General features: G+C 36.4%; 2 protein-coding genes across 7 annotated transcripts; both read right to left on the bottom strand.

Moving 5' to 3' along the window:
• LOC141378182 (transcription activator GLI3-like) lies at nucleotides 1–9566 on the bottom strand. 2 transcript variants are annotated; one of them, XM_087240884.1, is made up of 4 exons: nucleotides 9503–9566; nucleotides 3857–4400; nucleotides 3350–3513; nucleotides 2790–3123 (listed from the first exon to the last, which is right to left on the bottom strand). In XM_087240884.1, the coding sequence occupies exons 1-4, from the start codon at nucleotides 9557–9559 to the stop codon at nucleotides 3109–3111; spliced, it is 780 nt and encodes a 259-aa protein (XP_087097010.1). In that variant the 5' UTR covers nucleotides 9560–9566; the 3' UTR covers nucleotides 2790–3108. The 2 variants fall into 2 exon arrangements, with proteins under 2 accessions (XP_087097009.1, XP_087097010.1); XM_087240883.1 differs by lacking the exons at nucleotides 2790–3123; nucleotides 9503–9566 and adding an exon at nucleotides 1–1509 and having other exon boundaries at nucleotides 3857–4557.
• rab3aa (RAB3A, member RAS oncogene family, a) lies at nucleotides 9503–21389 on the bottom strand. 5 transcript variants are annotated; one of them, XM_087239258.1, is made up of 6 exons: nucleotides 21311–21389; nucleotides 17256–17483; nucleotides 17041–17159; nucleotides 14930–15054; nucleotides 13144–13377; nucleotides 9503–9575 (listed from the first exon to the last, which is right to left on the bottom strand). In XM_087239258.1, the coding sequence occupies exons 2-5, from the start codon at nucleotides 17481–17483 to the stop codon at nucleotides 13187–13189; spliced, it is 663 nt and encodes a 220-aa protein (XP_087095384.1). In that variant the 5' UTR covers nucleotides 21311–21389; the 3' UTR covers nucleotides 9503–9575; nucleotides 13144–13186.
• Nucleotides 21390–22405: the final 1016 nt, after the last annotated feature.

The raw sequence follows: 22405 nt of genomic DNA, 5'->3' as shown, positions 1-22405 counted from the left end.
CGCTTACTATATTCATCAAAATGGACACCTGGTTAAAAACTCAACTCAAAAAGTCAAGTAACAATAGGGATGAACCATCTACATCAGCCTCTTCTATGGAGATGTGCAGCGGCCTTGAATATATGGACTGGAAGGATAACAAACAAGGTGAAGAGGCACAGGCGGGAGCAGAGAAATCCAGCAGAAATGCACTAATGAAGAGAATCAGGCCTATGTAGAAAGTGAGAAAATGTCAAGTAAGAAATTCAAATATAGCGACAGTTATTTTATTTTTTTGTTTACGTGGATTGGAGATGCAGAAAATCCAAATCCACAATGTGTAGTCTGTGGTGAGGTTTTAGCTAATAGCAGTCTTAAGCCCTCATATATGGTCTGGCACTTATTAAACAAGACACAGCCATTTACAAGACATGCCTGTGTTTTTTTTTTTCAAGGACAATAGGAGGAATTGCAGAAGAAGAAAAAAGGAGGCACAAACAAGCAACCCTGAAGAGATGCACCATCGGTTTCCTGCACTGCAGCATCCACCAAGAAGCCCTAGCAATGAAAAACATGCCAGATGAACTTTTGTTCAGGTCTCAAATATTAGAAAGGGGTGCACACAACAAAAAGTTTGGGAACCACTGTTCTAAATTCATCTGCTGAAGTAGACAGACACATTATCATTTACTAATGTTCAACTCCCTCTTCGTTCTGTCATTCACAATGCTTTTAAATTAATAAATGCTCAGCATGAAACTGAATGGTGCTATTATTGTTTTATTACACGATGATAGCATGTTCACTTTACAATACAAAAAGAAAGTGTTAGTGTTGTGCTTAGAGTTTAAACTGTAAATATGTAGTTTCACACTTTGATTTCTGATTTAATTGAATCCAATTCAAACACTGATAATATTTTTATTTTTCAATTCAAGTTACATTCACAAGCAGAGTATTGAAATGTATTACTGTACATGCAGATTTGGCATGCACTTACAACGATGTACTAATAATAAAACAGTTGTCAAAATGTTGATTAATTTATTCTTTACAGACTTAAAGTGGGAGAATTTAAAACAATGTCTGTTATAAATCATTTTATTTCAGTTCATTTTTGAATGTAGCATATCAAATTATAATCAAATTAATTATTTGTTTAAATAATAAACTATAGATTTTTTATATTATTAGCGTTTCAGAGTGGAGTGTCATTCATCTGGTTTTCACTCAAATAATATTTTTGCTGCTTGCTTGTTCTAATTACTTGTTTAAAAGGAGCTTTTTGGGAATAACTTAATTATTTCATGTTCAATCGACTTAAATTTGTAAAAACAATTAAGTTAACTTAAATTATTTATGTTGGGAGAACATGAAGGAATTGTGTTGAACCCTGCATTTTTACAGTGTTATTTCTATCCAAATGTATGTTAACACTAGAGCCCACTGTTTAAAATGTTATTTAAAAAATGTTGGATCTTCATATTGGTGGTCATAAATGCAGCGTTGTGTTGATTCTATGACGTGAGCCTGCAGTGATAAAGAACAAAGACAGAAAATATGTAAGACAGTGTTAAAGAACTAAGTATTTGTAATGTAATTCACACATAATCATTCACTTAAAAAACAAAATAACATTTACTGTACATTTTACCAGCACAATTAGGAAAAATAAAGTGTTTCCTGAATGATTTAACACACAGTTGACAATTCTAGTATTTTATTTACCTGTTTTAACCATTTAAACATGGACTGTAAATATTTTTAAGTCAGTTCAACAAAAAAAAAAAAAAACACGATCCTTATTTCCTTTTGCTTTTTCTTGTTCACTCAACTTTTGAAAACATCAGCTGCACTGACCTCAAATTATTTGTCAGTAATACAAAAGCATTTAGTTGGGTTATTGGTTTTCTGAAGAAGTGAATACTCTGTAACTAAACTTTTTAAGTTGTGCCAACTCAACATTTTTTGTCTACAGAACTGGAAAGCCTAAAGTTGGGTGAACAAAAAAAAATCCTTTTTTTTTTCTCGTGTAATCAACTTTAATTGACAGGACATATTATTATGCAAATTGTATTCACTTTAAAAAAAATAAAAGTAAACTAATCACTTTTTCCAATACACATTTATTATACTTGTTTTTTTCCCCAGCTTTTCTGTATCAAGCAAAATGACAGTAACTAAAATAAATCTGCTCTTCCAGACTCCAGTGTGTCTTCTAAATTCAATACGGTTGTAGATTTTATAGATTTAATGAAGCACCAAATATGTAATATTGTAATAATTACAGTAATTATTTGAAAACAGACATGCTAAAATAATCTGTCATTGTAAAAAAGAATTAGTCGACTTTAAAAAGGTGAGTACAATAAGCATAATTATAAAAATTCAACAATGGGTTAAGTTACAATGGGTTTACTTGCATTATTTTTGTAAATTTTGTAAACTTGTTGCTATTAAGATAATTGGTTTACTCACTTTAAGTAACTAATCACTTTTTTACAGTGTAGAGAGCATAGAGAGGAAAGCATGGGGAGAGGAAGAGGGTCAGCATAGAACCTTAAGGCAGAAATCAAACTCAGGTGACAGGTCACTGAGAACACTGAAGTCGACGCACTAACCACTACACCATTGGTGCCGACGTGTACTTAACTTTTGAAAACATCAGTTGGACTAACCTAAAATGTCTGAAGTTGACTGAACAAAAAAAACTCTTGTGAAAATTAGTACGAAGAAACAAAACATTATCAGAGCAAACTTTATCAGAACATAGTTCAATTTAAAAAATAAATAAAACAGAGACAAATGTTAATAAAACATTTATTCGATACAGAATTAGAAACAGGACAAGAGGTAAAACAAGATAAGGATCAAAACATGGCAGGGCAAACAGGAAAAAATGCTTTGTAATGCTTCATATGTAAAGCATGTCGTCCTGTTAGTATCAATTTCCACAGGAGTTTTTTGTTCACTCAACTTCAGACATTTTAGGTCAGTGCAACTGATGTTTTCAAAAGTTGAGGACACATCGGGTTCCTTGGTTAGAGCGTCTACACACGGCACTCTGGTGTTCATGGTGAACTGAGTTAAACTCCTGCTTCGAGGTCCTATGCTGATCCTTTCCTGTCTTTACTCTCTACTGTCCTATCAATTAAAGGTGAAAAAATGTTGAGTACATGAAAAAAAACAAAAGGAAACAAGGATTATGCTTTTTATTGTTGTTGTTGAACTGACTTAACATTTTTTACAGTGTGCATGTTTCTAACATGATTGAAGACAAAACTGACATATTTAACAAGGCTGGAAAATGTGGTCAGGAAATGAAAATAGAATAACAGTATGCTGGCTGGAGAGAGGCAGTGTAATTTACCTTTGTGTGTTTTCTGAGGGAGCTGGCATGAGAGTATGTCTTATTGCAGTACATGCACATATATTGTTTGCCAGGTGCATGAACACGTATGTGCTTTTGTTTATCACTGCTGTTTGCAAACCTCCTTTCACAGGCCTCAAAAGGGCATCTGAAAGGTTTTTCACCTGCAACAAAAAGAAAAACTCAACTCAATCACTTCATGTAACATTAATGAAAAGACCAAAATGCAGCAATAACAAAAGTGGGTCACACATTATTTATTTTAATGTACAATTCACACTTTTAACAAACCATTTACTTAGACTTTTAGCTCAATAAACTACTAATCAGCTGCTTATTGATAGTTAGTAGTTGTGTTTATGTAAGATTAGAGTTGTAAAAAATAAGGTCATACTGTAGTTAATAAGTGCTAATAAACAGTTCATATCTCAATAATAGACAGGTAATAAACCAGTAGCAAATGCTGTGAAGTGTTACTCAAACTAAAATGTTACCCAAAAATATTACCTGTATGTGTCCTTTCATGAATCTTCAAGTTTTCCGCTCTGGCAAACTCCTTCCCACATCCGAAGGAACAGAGAAAGGGCTTTTCTCCTGTGTGGACTCTTAAATGATTGATCAGTTTGTACTTGGCCTTAAATGGAGTCCTTTGACGGGAGCAATCGTTCCATAAACACACATAATTGGATTCTCCGGACACATTAACATGCTCCGCCGTCAGATGGCAGATGAGCTCCTTCATTGTGCAGTAGGTTTTCTTACAGGTTGTCCCATATGTTGATCCTTCCAGCCACTGGCAAGTGAACCCCAACTCATTGAAGCTCATACAGAGCTCTCTAGACTGCATATAAAGTGGTCTATAAGAGTCTAGACTTATTCTTTCTCCTTGTATTGATCCACTCTGCATGGTGTAAAGCTCTTCTGTGGGTGGAAAGTATGTATAATTTTTTTCCATGACTGCAGAGTAGCCATCTGTCCAGACTGAAGGGTCATGCTGGCCCCAAGAAACTTCAAGAAAGCTCCTGTTGGACTGCAGAAGATCCCCCATCATCTGTGCATCACAAGTGGTGTAGAATTCAGCGCTATTATCCATAGACATCTGAAAACAAGAGGCGAGCACAGCCATACTTGCGTTGCGATATAATAAAGAGCGTTGGGTGTTACCGTGTTTTGCAGGCCTCCACTTGTCAGTTCAATACAACATTCATTAACGAATTGGTGCAGATGTCGATGGCTCTTTGATCTTCTTCAGAAAACGTTTGGACTGTGTGACGCTGTTTCGACAGAAGGTAATTTATATAGTGCGCTTAACATGTGGTTTTTGAATTCCCCAGACTCTCTTCATTTAGCATCTGTGTGCTTGTCATTCATCCTTCATTATCTGGAGACGCAGAAAGTATCAAAATTCTTCTTGGTTGTTACTTACTACTTAATAAGCCTACACTATTAATTAGGCAAATCAAGCGTTGCATCCAGTCTTGCAGCTCCCTGTAGGCCAGCGGTTTAACTTTTTCAATCAAGATATGGTCTGTCATAATAAGATAAATGTATTCTTAAATACATCTTTGTTTTAAATTTATATTTGATGTTAGATTTAATTATATTGCTAATTCACATTTACAAGACACTTAATTAGGCTTATCTGTTCAGTTTCTCAGACATCATTTTCAGCTTCTTCTTGCGTCTGCAGTTACTCCTGTTGTATGCAGTTCATCCTTCCTTTCCCTGGATATCGTGGCTCTTGATACATCACAAAGACTTGCTGTTTTGGTCACAGATGCACCAATGAGACGCACATCAACAATTTGTCCTATTTTGAACTCTTGAAGTGCAGTCACACTGCCCTTTTTGGCCCCAGAGACTTCCATTCATATGCAAGCGAATGCAAGAAACTGAAAACGCAAGGTCTTGCAACAAGTTTTGCAGTTTGCTGCTTTACAAAATTTAAGTTTGGTGAACTCAGATCTGCGAAATTGCATCACGTGACTGTGTGAGACCAATCAACAATCAATCATGACCACTCTAGATAGAATTTTAAAATATGGACCAATCGCTCACTTTTTTAATGACTAATCATCTTGTTTAATCTAACCGCTTTTCGCAGCACCATAGGTTATGCCAGAATTTTGTTTACTCACACTCTGGGTCGCATCCGAAACCGCCTACTCAGTAGGTACAGCATTTGAATTAGAAAAGTATGTTCCATGCAGTATGAATGGATGTCGGCCGTACTAAATCCGCCATTTTTTCATGATCACATGACCTACCTGCGTGAGTTGCATCGCTTTACTCCCATTCATGAATTCTCTCGCGGGGCATCATAGGACAGAGTAGCGTCCATCCGATGCACACTTTAGAATCTCACTGGAAGTAGTAGGTCATCAGGGTAGTACTCATATTGTTTTTCGAATTCTATGAATTTGGACATACTACTCTGCTCGCATACTGATTTTAGGTACTATATTGAATGGAAGTATGCGATTTTGGATGCAGACTATGAATTCAGACATACTACTCGACTAGCATACTATTTTTAGCTTACTATATAGTATACAGTGGCTGCATCCAAAATCGCCTACCACTCAATAGGTACTGCATTTGAATTTAAATGTACTACTCTCCAATTAGAAAAGTATGTTCTATTGAGTATATGTGAGCAGTATTGATGCGTCCCAAATCGCATACTTATACACTATTCTACGCCATTTTGTAGTATAAATAGTGTAAGCAGTGTGTTCACACTGAAAACTTTAAAAAGATTAAGTGCACTTTAAATACTCGCATGATGAACTTATTCAACCATTAAAATGAAGAGTGGACTGGTGAACACTTCACGCACTCAACAGCCGCAGTTTTGATCACATGGCGGAAGGGGCGGAGCTTTCAGGCCCTGATGCTGGATTACTTATTTATTTTGGACTGTGAAAGCAAAATTCTCATACGAGAGTGATTTATATTTCCCAGAGATGGAAGGGCATCTGCTGCGTAAAAACTTGCTGGATAAGTTGGCGGTTCATTCCACTGTGGCGACCCCGGATTAATAAAAGGACTAAGTCGACAAGAAAATGAAAGAATGAGAGAGATTTATAGCACCTCCCGATGGTTATACTCATGGCAGGTATTATTTGGTAGATTGGTAACTTATTTCATTAAGTTGTCTACGGTCAAACGTCATCAGGCAAATGGTTTAAATTTCCGCTTAGTAAAAAAACCCATTTAGGACTACACTACATCCATATACTATATTGTTGAGTGTGTAAGTGCATAAGTGTATATAGTGTGCCATTTGGGATGCAGCTTATGAATGGAACTCGGACGTACTACATCCGCCATTTTGTCATGATCACGTGAGTTAAGTCGCTTCATGAATTCTCTTGCAGGGCATCATGGGATTGCGTAGCATGCATCGGATGCACATTTTAGAATCTCACCAGTAGTAGTAGGTCATCCGGGTGCTTCTCGCATACTGTTTTTCGTATTCTATGAATTCGGACATACTACTTGGCTCGCATACTTACTTTAGCGTACTATATAGTATGGAAGAATGCGATTTTGGACGCGGCCAGTGTTAAGCCTGGTTTATACTTCTGCGTCAAGTGACCGGCGTAACTAACGGCACAGACAACGCGCACAGCTGTGCATTTATACTTCTGCGCGCTGTCTCTGTTGGTCTGCATTAACACTTCCGAAACGCTAGTTGGCAGTGAGGTGTAAATATTCCTCTGTGTCGAGTTTCTTCGCTTCTGTTTTGCTTTTCCTGAACACTTCCTGGTTGTACAAGTGTCTCAAACTCGCTCATTTTGAGGCAGGAACCAGCGGACGTGCAACAACTTTAACTATGAGGTAAACACAAAACAAAACTTTCCATCCGGAGCTCCTTCACGGGACTCCACACTTGTAAAAAATCGCTCGCACGGCTCTCGGTCACGCCCAGACTTGTCAGCGCTACCAAGCCAACCAATCACAGAGCTTGCGCTACGCGTTGTTGCGACGTGTAGTTACATTTTTTGAGAGGTGCACGTCAGTGACGCTGACGGCCACGGCGAAGGGCTATGCGTCAGCGCGGTAGCATACGCCGGCGTTTGACGCAGAAGTATAAATCAACCTTTAGGGGTAACGCATTACAAGTAATGCAAGTTATGTAATAAAGTTACTTTTTTAATTAACAAGTAACACATTACTTTAAAAAAATGTATAAATTACTTTTTAAAAACATTACGGGAGTTATTATTTAGCTTAATTAATTAATTTAGCTTAATTAAAACAGACGCCAAGATGGCAGAACCTTACATTTCTGCGCTGCAAGTATTTTTCATTTTTCTGAACACATGGAAGACAAGTAAAAGGTACAAGTTTGTCTCAATACTCATTTTACTTCACTAATAGGACATAAAGTACAAAAGCATCAAACAGATTGCTTTCAACTGTCATTAATCTGCATATACGGCATGTACAGGATGCGCCATTTATATGGATACACCTTAATAAAATGGGAATGGTTGGTGATATCAACGTAAGATACAAGATGTGCAGCGCCTGAAACTACGGATACTGGAAGCCTGTGCTGGCATCTCTCCTGCGGTGTTGCTATCAGTGTGTGAGGAGTGGGAGAAGAGGATTGCATTGAAAATTCAACACAATGGGCAGCATATTGAATTGAACACATTTTATAAGTGGTCAAAACTTGTAAATAACTCATGGAAGAATAAAGTAACTTTAAAACCAAGCGCACCGTTGTTTTTCTTGTGAAATTCCCAATAAGTTTGATGTGTCAAATGATCCTCTTCCTATTGAAAAAACAAAAGTTGGATTTAAGATGGCTGACTTCAATATGGCCACCGTCACCACCCATCTTAAAAAGTTTGCCCCTCACATATACTAATGTGCCACAACCAGGACGTTAATATCACCAACCATTCCCATTTTATTAAGGTGTATCCATATAAATGGCGCACCCTGTAGAGCTCTAGGCTCAGGAAATTCTCAGAAGATAACATTATCCTAAATTATTCTTATTTGATGTGTTTTTAAAAGGTAAACGATTTGTAATGATCGAACAGTGCAATGTTAACTGCAAAGTTCCTCTATTAAAAAAAAAAAAAAAAAAAAAAAAGAGTTCTGCAAGTTCTGAAAGAGATGAAGCCTCAAGCAGGTATGGAAAAAGTAATGCAAAAGTAACTCAAAAGTAACATAATGCATTACTTTCCATAAGTGCTGTTTAATAGAGAGGGTTTTTTTTAAAGGGGTGGTCCACTATGATATCATATTTTAAACTTTAGTTGATGTGTAATGTAGCTGTGTGAACATAAACAACATCTCTGAATGTAAAAAGCTCAAAGTTCAATTCAAAGGGAGACCTCGGTTTTTACAGAGTTAGCTTAGCAAAGCCTACAATGAACAAATTTTGGGGACTACAAAAAATACTTCCGCCCCCTGTGAGATCACAAGTTCGTTTACTGCGCATACAAACTGCGCAGGTAAGCGCCGTGGCCAGAGACGCTATATGTTATAGCAGAGATGAAGTTAAAAATGTTTTAAAAATGTCTACTGTTTCTGTATTTGGGCTTCCAAAGGACACGGCACAAAGACAGAAGTGCTTACAGTTTAATATTAATTATGTTCCAGAGAATTATAAAATACACAGCAAGCTTCCAGAATCTCTCCCAATTCAGTGCTGGATTCGGCTAAAATCTCCTCAAAGCAGAAGCTGTGAGCTCGATCTGTAAGTGTTTTTATTTGTTAAAATATATCATGACATGTTCAGTGTCTAGCGTTAACGCTATGCTTTAGCAACGATGTAAACCAGGGGTGCTCAATCCTGCTCCTGGAGATCTACCTGGTCACCCCTGAGTAAACAATGGGAAATGCTGCTTTGCGGGCAAACGATTTAGCTACAAAATCATATTTATCAGTCAAACTGCTGTAAACACACACACACAAACCCACTCCACCAGCACGTTCGTGTCTCTTATGTTTGTGCGCGCGTGACTGCATTGATTGGCTTCAGGCAGCTTTTCCATGCTTTTCACATCTCAGATAATGAAGTCGCAAAAGATATGTGGATGATTCATATTACTTACACCTGCTTATTCCGGATATATATGAAAGATGTTGTGTAATGGATAGAGTTTAAAAAAATACAGGTTAGCTTACCTGACTCGTGTAGCAGCAGAAAAATAAATCAAGGCTCACACAGGTAGCATCCCGCATCTTGTGCTTTATTCTTCTGTCACAATATATAAAAAAATACTTTAATCCGATTCATAGAAAAAGAAAAAAACTCCCATGCACATGTGCTTGTTACAGAAAGTTCACACATTAGCCGCATTTCCACTGTTGGGCCAGTGCGAGCAAGGGCTTTAATCGGGCCGGGCCGGGCCAATCGCACGGGAGGTTGAGCAGTGAGGCCGAAATCATATCGCGTTTCCACTGTCGGGCTAGTAGCTCACAGCACGTCACGCAAACCCTGCCCCCAGAATGTCCCCCGAATCAAAATGTCACACAACCCGCCCACTTCAGCGGGAATCCGGCAGATAAAGCATACCATCACATCATCACAAAACTATTCAAATAAAGACATCCGAAACAAACAAATGACCGGTTACTGTTCAGCAGTACATGATATGTCTGTACGCACATGCCTGTGTGTTCACATTTATCATATTCATTTACTCGCCGACCGACTGTTGGCAACGAAATCGAGTGGTCTCGCCACTAACGGAGAGACCCAGCGCAGTGAGCACACCAATCCATAATATAAAACCACAGACAGTCTCCGTTAATAAAGACAGAAAAATGAAAAGAATAAAGAAAATGTATTTTATAACATTCTCGTTTAGATAGACGTCGTCAAACATTCAGCCCAAATGCTCTGGAAAGACCTGAAACATTATTTTTTCCCTATAGGCTATGACACTTAATAGGTGAATCCCCTTTTTTTTTTATTATTTAAGGAAAGTGTTGTGTTTTAGCACATAAGAGCAAGTAATAAAGTATAGCCCACGTTTCATTGCGCTCAGCAGCTATCCACTAATAAAGGTCTTCATGTATTTAAGAAAAATAGATATACTAGTCTACAGAAAAAAAGGTCGCCTTTATACTTTCACTCACCCCAAAAATGCTCTGTTTGCATAATTTAATTATTATCATCGTATCCAAATACTTAATAAATAATATTTAAAACCTTCTCCGGTGTTTATTGGTTTTAGAAAATTTGTAAAATCTTTTATTTTCAGAGAGGTCTTATAATATGCAAACAATTCAGGTATTTTATTCAATCTCGTTTAGAGATAATAACAATGCAGCGAGGTAGTCTTGTTTTGTTTTCTCATTATTAAAATTATTTACATACAGTGCATATACAGTATATGTATATGTATAGTGTATATATATAATATTACATAAACACAGTTAAAGTCAGAATTATTAGCCCCCCTGAGTTATAAGACTGCTTGTTTATTATTTTCTCCAATTTCTGTTTAACGGAGAAATTTTTTTTCAACACATTTCTAAACAAAATAGTTTTGATAACTCATTTCTAATAACTGATTTATTTTATCTGTGCCATGATGACAGTAAATAATATCTGACTATATATTTTTCAAGACACTTAGGACCATACAGTCTAAATTGACATTTAAAGGCTAAACTAGGCTAATTAAGTTAACTAGGCATGTTAGGGTAATTAGGCAAGTTATTGTATATCAACGGTTTGTTCTGAAGACTATTGAGAAGAAAAATAGCTTAAAGGGGCTAATAATTTTGTCCCTAAAATGGTGTTTAAAAAATTAAAAACTGCTTTTATTCTAGCCTAAATTACACAAATAAGACTTTTTCCAGAAGAAAAAATATTATCAGACATACTGTGAAAATTTCCAAGATCTGTCAAACATCATTTGGAAAATATTTAAAAAAGAAGAAAAAAATGTAAAAGGGGCTAATAATTCTGACTTCAACTGTATACATACATATACATACATACATACATACATACATAAGCCATAAATATCTTTCGTTTATCAAACTGTTTATTTGAAGACTTACTGATGCCCCCTGAATGTTCTGCAAGTTGCACAGGCCATCATCACTCAGTGACACTGATTACATCTCATATAAAAGGCACAGGTCATTCCCAATGACAGTCACAACACAACAGACTCCAAACAAAAGCTTTTATTGAACTCAAACAGATGCATGTGGCCATTTCATTTGGAATAAAACTTGTAACATTAAGTGTCCAGCACATATCAGTTGCTAGTGTAGTGGATTATCATAAGCGATCTGTCCAAGGGTGAAAAACAGCATAATATGATGTACCACACTTAAAACCTGTGTGCAATTTTTTAAAATGACATCCGTCATAGTGCAGAAACAGTAGTGGAACTATTGTACAATTTAGAAAACGAACAAAACTCAAAATGACAAACTACAAAAAGAGTATCAAAACCAAGTGTTCTACTCCTCCAACTCAGTTTCATGGTCTGCAATTTAACAGTGATTACATATAAAGCTTCCTAATGTGTTAAATTTCTCTGTATATATAAAAAAGTTAATTCCAGTGGCTTGCGGAGGTTTAAGACGGACTGTAAACAGGATATAAATAAAGGGTAGAAATCATCAATTTTGCACCTTACAAACAGCGTCCCTGCATTTAGTTACTATTTGGTATGAGAAATCTTCTGCATTGCATAGGGGGGAAATAATCACATACTGTAATACAGGAGGTTTTCAAACAATCACTGCATCCTTCTGTATATGAAAGTCTAAAAGTGAGACATTTCAGGGATCCACGCCTGATCTGTAAGAATAGCAGTAGCTCTCTTAATCGAAAACAGAACACATACGCCAATATAAATGCAAGAAAATAAATACGCAATAAATAAAGCAGTAAATTAACACTTAATCATAACATAATTAACAACAGTATCGTGTTCACTTACAAGTGATCAATCAATGATGCATATTCAATAAAGGAACTTATTATCTTAGCAGGATTTATTTCTGAGGCCAAAATGAGAGTTTTAAGCGAATAACATTAGTTTTTAATATTACGGTTTCTTCAAATTTACACAGTTAAAGCTCATCAATTCATTCTTTGATGATGTTTTTGCTTTCAGCCAGTGGAATGATAATAAACCCCTTATCTATTACTGTAAACAAAATATCTATGCTAGGATGGCGTACTAACATGCACACAGACACTCATACATGTGGTAAAATAATCATCAGTATGTGGATGAACTGGACTAAACATGACTGAAAATTCAATAATAATAATAATAATAATAATAATTTTTGATTTTACAAAAACAAGTTGCATTTAAGCACACCATAATTATTTTTTCCTAATAACATTGATTATGACACGTATAGCATTTTACTTATATAATATAATATAATATGTATAATAAAATACACCTGCTGTTATTTAAAAGTGATAGGGAGCAAATGAATTAGTGTGTCTTCGATATTTACTCTTTACTTTTATAAAAGAGTGAAACAGTACTTTACGGAAAATTCAAGTTTAAGATTGAATCGATCATGCGCCTTCATGCGGATGGTTTCCACACTAAAGTCTGATCGTAAAGCTGTAAATGTTTGTTTAGAAAAGAATCAAATATGTCTTGCCAAAGAGCTGAGGATATTTATGTGAATTTGGACCACACAATGTCATTCACCCGATTTCACATTGTAATTCATTAGACCCTAAATTGACTTGTAATCATTCAAAATCTAGTATAAAGATGCTGGCAGAAAAAGACAGGCTCTCCGCATCTCATCAGCTCATCCCTTACCAAAGTTTTCCATTGTTCAGTCTGCGCTTGCGGGTGATTCCGGTTAGCAAGCGCAGTCCTTGTGTGAGCGCTGCGGTTGCTCTGAGAGCTCGGGACCCAGCTTGTTTCCAGTCATGGATGGATCTGCTGACTCCAGGTTCTCTGACATTCTCTCACAGATTACATCCACCAGTCGCTCAAATGTCTGCTTGACGTTTATATTGTCCTTGGCACTGGCTTCAAAAAACTCAAAGCCTGTAACAGTCGAGAAATAATAATCAGAAAAATTAGTTATGCGTAATAACATTGAAATGACACATGGAGATAATTACTACTCAAAGGTATTTTATACTTTCTATAAAAGAATTTTTGTATGTGGAATAGAGTCAAATGCATTGGTCAGGTGTTTTGTTCGAAAACTTCAACAAAGTCTTCAAATCTTCTTGGTTCTGTAAGTGTCTTCGATGAAATCTGATCTAACCATTCGGCAGCTTTATTTTCTTTTCTGAACCCAGTTGTGTTTCTTTAGCTGTGTTTGAAATCACTGTCTTGCTGAAATGTCCACCCTGGTTTTATCTTCAACATCTGATAATGTAGGTGTTGTGGCTAAGCTAATATTCATTTACTCTGACAAGGGGCAGAGGATTGCTGAATACCTCCTGAGAGATTTCATCTGCTGTCTGGGCATTCCATGTCATTTTACACTTTCTTTTTTACGCGTGTTCGAAACCTTTTTCCTTGTGTTGTTTAATTTATGTACGTATAACTTAATTTATAAACCAGGGGTCACCAACCCTGCTCCTGGAAAGCTACCTTCCTGCTGATTTCAGTTGCAACCCTGACCAAACACATGTAATTATCAAGTGCTGCTTCAGGTCCTAATTAATTGGTTTGGTTGTGTTTTATCATGGTCGGAGCTGAATTCTGCAGGAAGGTAGCTCTCCAAAAACAGGGTTGGTGACCCCTGATTTAAAAAAATTAGTTTTGTTTTCTTTGTATACATGGATTACTTTGGTAGTTACATATAATGTATCTTGTGAAAATTTCCAAGCCAACAGCACCTTTAAAAATATATTTCTGAGAAAAATTGTGATGCGTACAATACTTATTTTACCTGCCGTATGTTAATTGGATGCAAGGTTTTTTTAGTAAACAGAAACTAGGACTAAAATTCTTAGTAAAATGAAAAAATCTAAAGTCAACTAAAAACACTTATCAACATTCATATATTTACTGAAATAACTTTAAAATTTTTTTTAGCAAAAATAAACATAAACATGAAACGTTTCTGTCTTTTTATCATCTGCCAAAAATGTAAACTAGAGATGTTTAACTACATATAGTATCTTTAATGTAAAGATGTTTGTCTGAAATCTACATCATTTTTACTTTTGTAAGTGTACATTGCATTTGTGTGGTTTTTGGTTCAGTTCAAACTTATATTTTAATTTTATTACTAAGAGGTTTGTACAAGAGTTAATGTAAGCTGTGCAAACACTTAACTTTGTTTGCCACTGGACATTTTATGTGAAATATATAAAAACTAAATAGAAATGTGCTCATAAAATAAAAACTAGAATTAACAATACCATTAAGGAAGCAAACTAAAACTAAACTGAAATTTATAGCAAATTAAATAAGAAAAAAATCATTAACTTTCACTAATTTAATAATACTGAGACTGCACCCATTACAGTATTTCATCTCTGAAAACCTAATTGACAATGAAATATTTGACAAAGCTTGACAACATCAGATTAGCATTTAAACATTCTTGTTAGATGTAAAAGTAATCAGGAAAACTCACCTAGCTGTTCAGACAATTGTCTGCCTCTCTGTCCAGCAACAACTCTCTCATCTTCCATATCACACTTATTTCCCACCAGCAGCACTTGAGCGTTGTCCCATGAATACGTCTTAATCTGTGTGGACCTGAAAGCAATGAGGGACATTAAGATAAAGAATTTGAACTGCCTAAATACTACTTTAATTAAATGATATGCAGTTTTTGAAAGCGTGCATTGTAAATGGTGACATCTTTACAACCATGACTCTTTTGATTGCTTTCTCGGTTTAATTTAAAGGACTTGTCAAAAGTGAGGAGAACCTCAATACATGCTTATTGCATTTGTAATTGTGTGTGTGTTTTTTAACCTAAATTACATTGTTTCTGGATGAAATGATAATATATAACTAGTACACTGCTTACACAATGCATTTTTACAATGCATTTGACATGATGCAATTTATTTACATATGGGTAAAACATTGTTTGGTTAAATTTTTGTGACAGTGTGGTGGACAGTGATGACAAAACAAAGCTTTTCAAAGATTTGAATCAAATTAACCCATTACTTTGCAAAATGATTGACGGAGAATTCAACACAGCACAAAATAACGACAACTGCTAAACAAAAACATCTGTAAATGCTACAAAAATGATTGGATTAGTTATGACATAACAATACCACTTTTTAACATAAAAGATTCATAAGATTTGTTTTAAGGCTTCATTAGGCACCATTTTGAAAGTGGGCATCAATAGCGGCAGGTAGCCCTATCCACCCTGAAATCTCATTGGCTGAAAGTCTAGCTCCAGATAACATAAACATATCAGGGGTGTAAATGAACATGTATTTGTCCCAAAATTTGTATTTGTCCCACAATATGGGCGTTGCAGTTTGGTTCATATAACATGACTCTGACAATGTATATAGGCAATTCAGATGTGCCAGTCACCGGAGGAAGACAGAAAAGACCACAGCAGTGAAAGAAACAAAGAGCCATTTCTAACAGAATCCATCTTTGATTTTGAAACACGAGATGCAAATTTTAGGAACCAATGTGTGAACGATATCGCTATTCTGTTCCCTGGCTGCCAGTTTCTCCATAGCTGGCTAAGTGGAAACGTTACTTTTTGTTATTCAACAAAGTAAATATCTGGAAAAAGTAGTGCCAAAATTTTGTCATTTACGTTATAACTATGTTACGAAGGCAACAACTGCCACTGATATTGCATTCCAAAGAGTTACATTATCAGCAGCAATTGGAAAAAGAAACCATTTCTGTGCTGACTAGAAGAGATGGGTCTGAGTATTTGGGTCAATACCGGAAAAGTGGCTAGATAAGTAGTACTTGTATAAAAATTGAAATTCTTTATCTTGAAAAACTATATAAAAGGGCTGCTACAGATATTGGTCACACACGTCCATCAAGTGCATTTACATAGAAAAAACTATACAAATTTAAGACTCGTGTGCACATAAGCCAGTCTTTATACCTCATACACACACAAGCGATAGCAGTGATTGAACAGGAGATGTCCACTGCACTGGCTGCTGCATTAACAGCTGATAGACGGACCTGCACTGCTAACATTTTCATTTTAAGAGATTTCAGTTTTGTAGTTCATTGAATTTTACATTCGACACACTGTTAACGTTTTATTAAGTACTTCTTATCACAAAAAGCTTTTCAGTTCTGCAGCTGATTGTGACAAAACACGTCTGCCTGTTTAAAATAAACAAAAAAAGGCAAGCACTGGGTATTTGTTACTTATTTCTTGTACCAAACCCATATTTAACTGAGACACATACCAAATCGTGACTTCTGTGTACAGTTACACCCCAATATACAATAAAATGGATGAATCAACTAGGAAGAATCATTCACAGTGAGATCAATAGCATGCATTTTGAAAATAGGCAGTGAGTTTTAACTTCATGCCTACTTACAAATCACACGTGTTTGTGACTGTCATGTTGTACAGTATATCGGTTTGTGTGGAAAATCACACTGCACTTGGTTGCTGCAAATATATGCCATGTTCTCAGAAAAGGCTGGAGTTTGACAGAAACTAAGCAACGTTTTTACAAATGTCATTTTCCATGATTTACTGACAAAAATAATCTTTCTTACCAGTCCTGAACGGCATTAAAAGAATCCTCGTTGGTGATGTCATACATAAGAATGAAGCCCATTGCTCCGCGATAGTAAGCTGTGGTGATGGTTCTGTACCTCTCCTGCCCAGCAGTGTCCTGAAATACAAAAAAACATACTTCCAAATCCAAATCAACACAGCATAGGTCAAACGCAAAACTCAAGTAAAAAGGAAAGCTGAAATGTGTCTTTACCCATATTTGGAGCTTTATCCTCTTGTCGTTCCTATAGATGGTCTTGACTTTGAAGTCTATGCCGACAGTGCTGACAAAAGCAGGTGTGAAGGAGTCATCAGCATAACGGAACAGGAAACTAGTTTTGCCAACACTGCTGTTACCAATGATCAGGACCTTAAACATGTAGTCAAAGTTCTGTTCTGCAGAGTCTTTTTGTCCATACCGAGCATCATTCGCTGAAGCCATCTGCAACAATGAAATAGATTAAAATTTTCTACAGAACATCTAAAACCATGATGTGCTCTAGACTAAACATGCTTGTTAATAGTAATTTTGTTCATTTGAGATTATAAATATGCCTAAAATTCAAAACAGCAGCAGGAATGTTTCCACTGCACTCACACAAATGAACAGAAGAATCTGCAGCAAAAGAAGTTATGTACAGTATCTTACATACGTGTATATATAGTACTTCTCAGTGCAGCTCACTTTTTGAGACTTTTCCTCTGCATACAGTGCCAAGTATTATATCGGTTGAGGATTTAAGCAAACTGTACTAAATAATTTTACTACAACAGACGCCTAAATTTTAAGTCAGCAACAACCATTTTAAAGGGTCACAAAGTACCAAAACACATTTTTTGAGATGTTGACAGTCATGTATTTGTGTCCCACTTGCTAAAAACACTATTAGGACACATATATTTAGCTAACAGTGAGAATTAGTGTTGTTTAGAGCAAATCTGGTTCAAAAAGAAATTTTGAAGCTACATCACGGCGATGAGATCAGATCATTGTGTAAATTCCAACGTGGAGATTGGCTGTCTGTACTGGCTGGTACAAAGTAGCGTTATTAAGTTTTCAGCACACCTGTGCTTTAATTCTTAGACTTGGTTTGAACCAATCAGCACGCTCCATTGTGAACGAGATGCAACTTCATTAATATGTATGATAACAGCTTCGAAGACTGTTTTTACCTGTAACAGTGTTCATAGAGATGCCACGTTGTACTGCCAACTGTAATTCAAACAAGCAGGAGAATTGTTCGGAAAAATGGGTCATCAGTGTTGCATTTTTAAATGTGACACAACAAAGGTTTTGTTTCCATTTCCCCATGATGAGAGCACTGATCGCGCATGGACATGTGTGGATAACAGTGGTCTGCTAACACGTGACAAAAATATGTTAGTAGGGTGATTTGACCTAAAAATCTAAATCTTGATTATCTCGATTAACATTTTAACTCGATTACAATTGATGAACCATTATTTTATTTATTTATTTAATGTTTTTGCCCCCTACTCTTCAAGTTTTGTACAGTAAATATGCTCATTTATTACAAGTGTGAGATTTTTTGAATAAAGGGTGTGTTACTTGATTTTAAAATAATTAAAGGAAACACCCACACACTATTATCTATGATTCTTTATTGAACAGCAATGCTGAACAACTGAAATTAAAACAAACATTGTGTAAAACACGCCTCTCCGCACCGCCCACCCTCCTCACCACTACAAAACCAACCAATAACAAAGCTTGCGCTACATGTCGTTGTGATGTGTAGTTACCTTTTTTTGAAAGGTGTACGGGTATGTGAAGGTTGCGCCTGACCCTACACATGTGCCTGGCAGAAGTATTAGATCAGAATAATATAATAAGCATAAATTAGGTAAATTAGGTTTTTGAAAAAATTGACCTTGAAAATTTTGATTGATTATAGGTTCTGAATTTCGATTACTCGCCCATTCCTAGACAGGGGTGTTTTATGACCCTTTAAATGACTGTTGCATCAAACTTTAACTGTATTGTGAGCAGTAGACAAGGAGCAGGCATTCCTCTCACTGGTAGCAGAGTACTAGATCCAGTGAGAGCTGGATGGGGTGACCTAGAGTGATGTCACAAAAGAGAGAGGTAGAGGTGGTGTAACTATAATGATATGTCTATAATATGTCTATATGCCAGGCAGCATGGTGGCGCAGTGGGTAGCACAATTGCCTCACAGCAAGAAGGTGGTTTGAGCCCCGGATAAGCTGGATAAGTTGGCGGTTCATTCTACTGTGGCAACACCTGATTAATAAAGGGATTAAGTCTAAAAGAAAAAGAATGAATTAATGCATGTATATATGCCTGCTTTAAGCAGTACTTACCAGCAGTGGAAAAGTAGCTATTGTTAGTAGCTAACAGTCTGCTGGAGGGTTCTGACTGGAACACTCGACGTGACACGACAGTGCATACATCAAACATGTGCTTCATTTATTTATTTCCCTTCAGCTTAGTCCCTAATTCATCAGGGGTATGAACCGCCAAATATTCGGGCATATGTTTTACGCAGTGGAGCCGCAACCCAGCACTGGGAAAAGACATATGCTGTAGAATATTTAATGCTAAAGGGCAGACCAGATGTTGACAGTATAAGTGTATTTCACAGTGGAAAATATTTGTAATTACAGCATATTTGCAATGTGTATTTGGTTTAAGACCTAGGTTTCCCTGCTTTTAAGGTTTAAAAATAAAGTGAGTTGTTCACTCTGTATATGTTTGCAGTTTGCCTTCTAATAATGTGAACAAAATTCATATCATGATTTGTGTTATTGTATGACAGCAGAGAGATCGCAAATGTGCTGAGGGTTAATAAGAAAAACAGTAATAAACTGAGAAGATTTTCATCATTTCGACAACACACAAATCTATATATTAACTTGATTACATTCCTCTGTTCTCGCATCTTTTCTTTCCTAAAGGTGTGAAGTTAAGATGCGAGGAAAGGAAGCAAGGATAGGATAGGATAGGAGGATGCACAAATTAGAATTGAGAAGCACCCACTATTTTTAAACAGGAAGCAGCCCCTTTTTGAGGTCCCCGACACATTTCTGATATGTATTTCTGCATTTGCATGTGTTGTGACAATTTGCATGCAACGTGTTGCCAAATTGATGATGTTTTCTCCATTTATTACTGTTAACTACTGCCCTATAAAACAGTCATTGGTTTTCAAGTCTTGTTAGTGTCACCTAAAATTTTCATGAAGGGAGAGGAAGACACAATTTAAATTTTTTAATGAAGTAAACCTTAAAGTCTCTCAAGTACGCTTTAGACATTTACCATGAAACCAATTAGAGAGAACAACTGACATTGAACAATTGAAATTGAACTATTCATTTACTGTACACTTCTGATACAAACAGACAACGGAAACAGTTCCTGATACTGAGCTGAAACAAATATTCCCTTTATCACGGCCTATTAGCTGAATTGCAATACACTCAAACAGAATAGAGGGTGTAACCTGCACTATCACCGTATGCTTCAGGATTGAGCTCGGCGGTCAGTATGGCCAGGGATTTTAAAGGTTTTGTGAAGCTAAACCCTGTGCTTAGCTGCCTGTCAGGAACTGAACACACAAACCCTTTAAGAGGAAGGTTATTCCAATATTCCAATTTCAGAGAAGACCTGAGGATTTCCTTCACATATACAGACAAACCCTGGTCTGAGTGTTCATTTCTGCTGTATTTTAAGTCTGTTATTAGTCTGTCCACCTGAGCACACACGTATTACGGCTTAATGCAAACATATGGCTCAGGCTTGAAGTACAAGATTAGAGCAAGAAAGCGTCGCGCATAAGAAGAGCTGCTAACGTTTATGCACTGACTGTCCAATTGAAAGACCTTGAACTAAACGGCAGCCTGTAAAAGAGAGACTGGCATGACTGATACTGGTTAAGTCAGTATATCTCTGGTTAGCATCTATCCGCTTGACACACACGGATGATTTCCATTTCCACTCGGGCCAGTGAGCCACGTTAACACCACACTAGTCAAACTGATAACACGTATGTGTCGACGAGAGAGTCAAAACCCAGCTGACGAGCTAGTTAGCAAACAGCGATGGATTATGCAGGAGAGGCTGTTTATGAACCATTCCAGTTAACGTTAGCGATGTCAAATGAAGGTTACGCTGTTTATAAATTAAGCCCGCGGATTTCCTGCTGCTTTTATGCTAACGTTACGTCTAGATAATTTCGATATGCGCGTTGATTAAAGTGGACTGATGTAGGCAGAGAAGCTCTGGCTTACCGTAACGGCAGGTTTATTTGCTGTGGTTTGGATGCAGTTTCCAGCCTGTGCACCTGCGCTCCTCCTGCATTCGTCACTCGACGGGAGTCAGCGGAGGGCGGAGCTAAACAATGACGGAAGTGTGTATGAGCCAATCACACACACGCCTGGTCACCTTAGTGACTTAGCGGTCTACTGGATATGAGGAAGAACAGAGCATATTGGAGAGAATAGTGGTCAGTTTTAGTTGAATTTAAGACCATTTAAAATTACAGTTTCCACCATTTCAATTTTATAATGTCATATTATTATATATGAAGCTGGATTAGGGTGACGCAGTGGTTAGCACTGTCGCCTCACAGCAAGAAGGTCGCTGGTTCGAGCCTCGGCTGGGTCAGTTGACATTTCTGTGTGGAGTCTGCATGTTCTCCCTGTGTTTGCGTGGGTTTTCTCCGGGTGCTCTGGTTTCCCCCACAGTCTAAACACATGCGCTATAGGTGTATATTTATGTTATCTATTATTTTAAATACACAGATCAAAGTGAAATATTTCTCAGTATTAAAGGACTGACCCAACCCCCCTATCTTGTTTTGACATCTTTCATGGGGGATTAAGCGTAAATTTGGGGGGTCAATCCCCCCAAACCCCCCTGTAATTCACACCTTGATAACGAGGAATTATGAAAAAACAAACAAACAAAAAACATTGATTTATGACAGTCAACACTATGAAGTCATTTTTAATAAAAATATCAATTATGATTTTGACTTTTAAAGTAATAGTATGACACTTAATTATAAATTAACTAATTCTGATAGTTGAAATGATGAAATTATAGAAATGTTTAGGTATGAAAGTCACTTCAGATTATGTATTATTTTTATTCTGAAATCATTAGAAAATCAGTAAGAATGGACCATTTTTTTTAAATAATAATGTTTAAAATTATGAAAACGGTTAGACTTCTTAGAACATCTCTATTATAAAATGCCCAGTCTTAGTTATGAAAAATTATTTTTATAGAATAAAATTACAACTGTGACATTAAACAATTCATATTGTGATGACAAGTAAAAATAATAACATAACATAATAAAAAATCATGAGAGAAAGTCA

Source organism: Danio rerio, chromosome 2, assembly GCF_052040795.2.
Source record: "Danio rerio strain M-AB ecotype USA chromosome 2, GRCz13ab, whole genome shotgun sequence".
Taxonomy (NCBI): Eukaryota; Metazoa; Chordata; class Actinopteri; order Cypriniformes; family Danionidae; genus Danio; species Danio rerio.
This window is presented reverse-complemented; position numbering and strand designations above follow the sequence as displayed.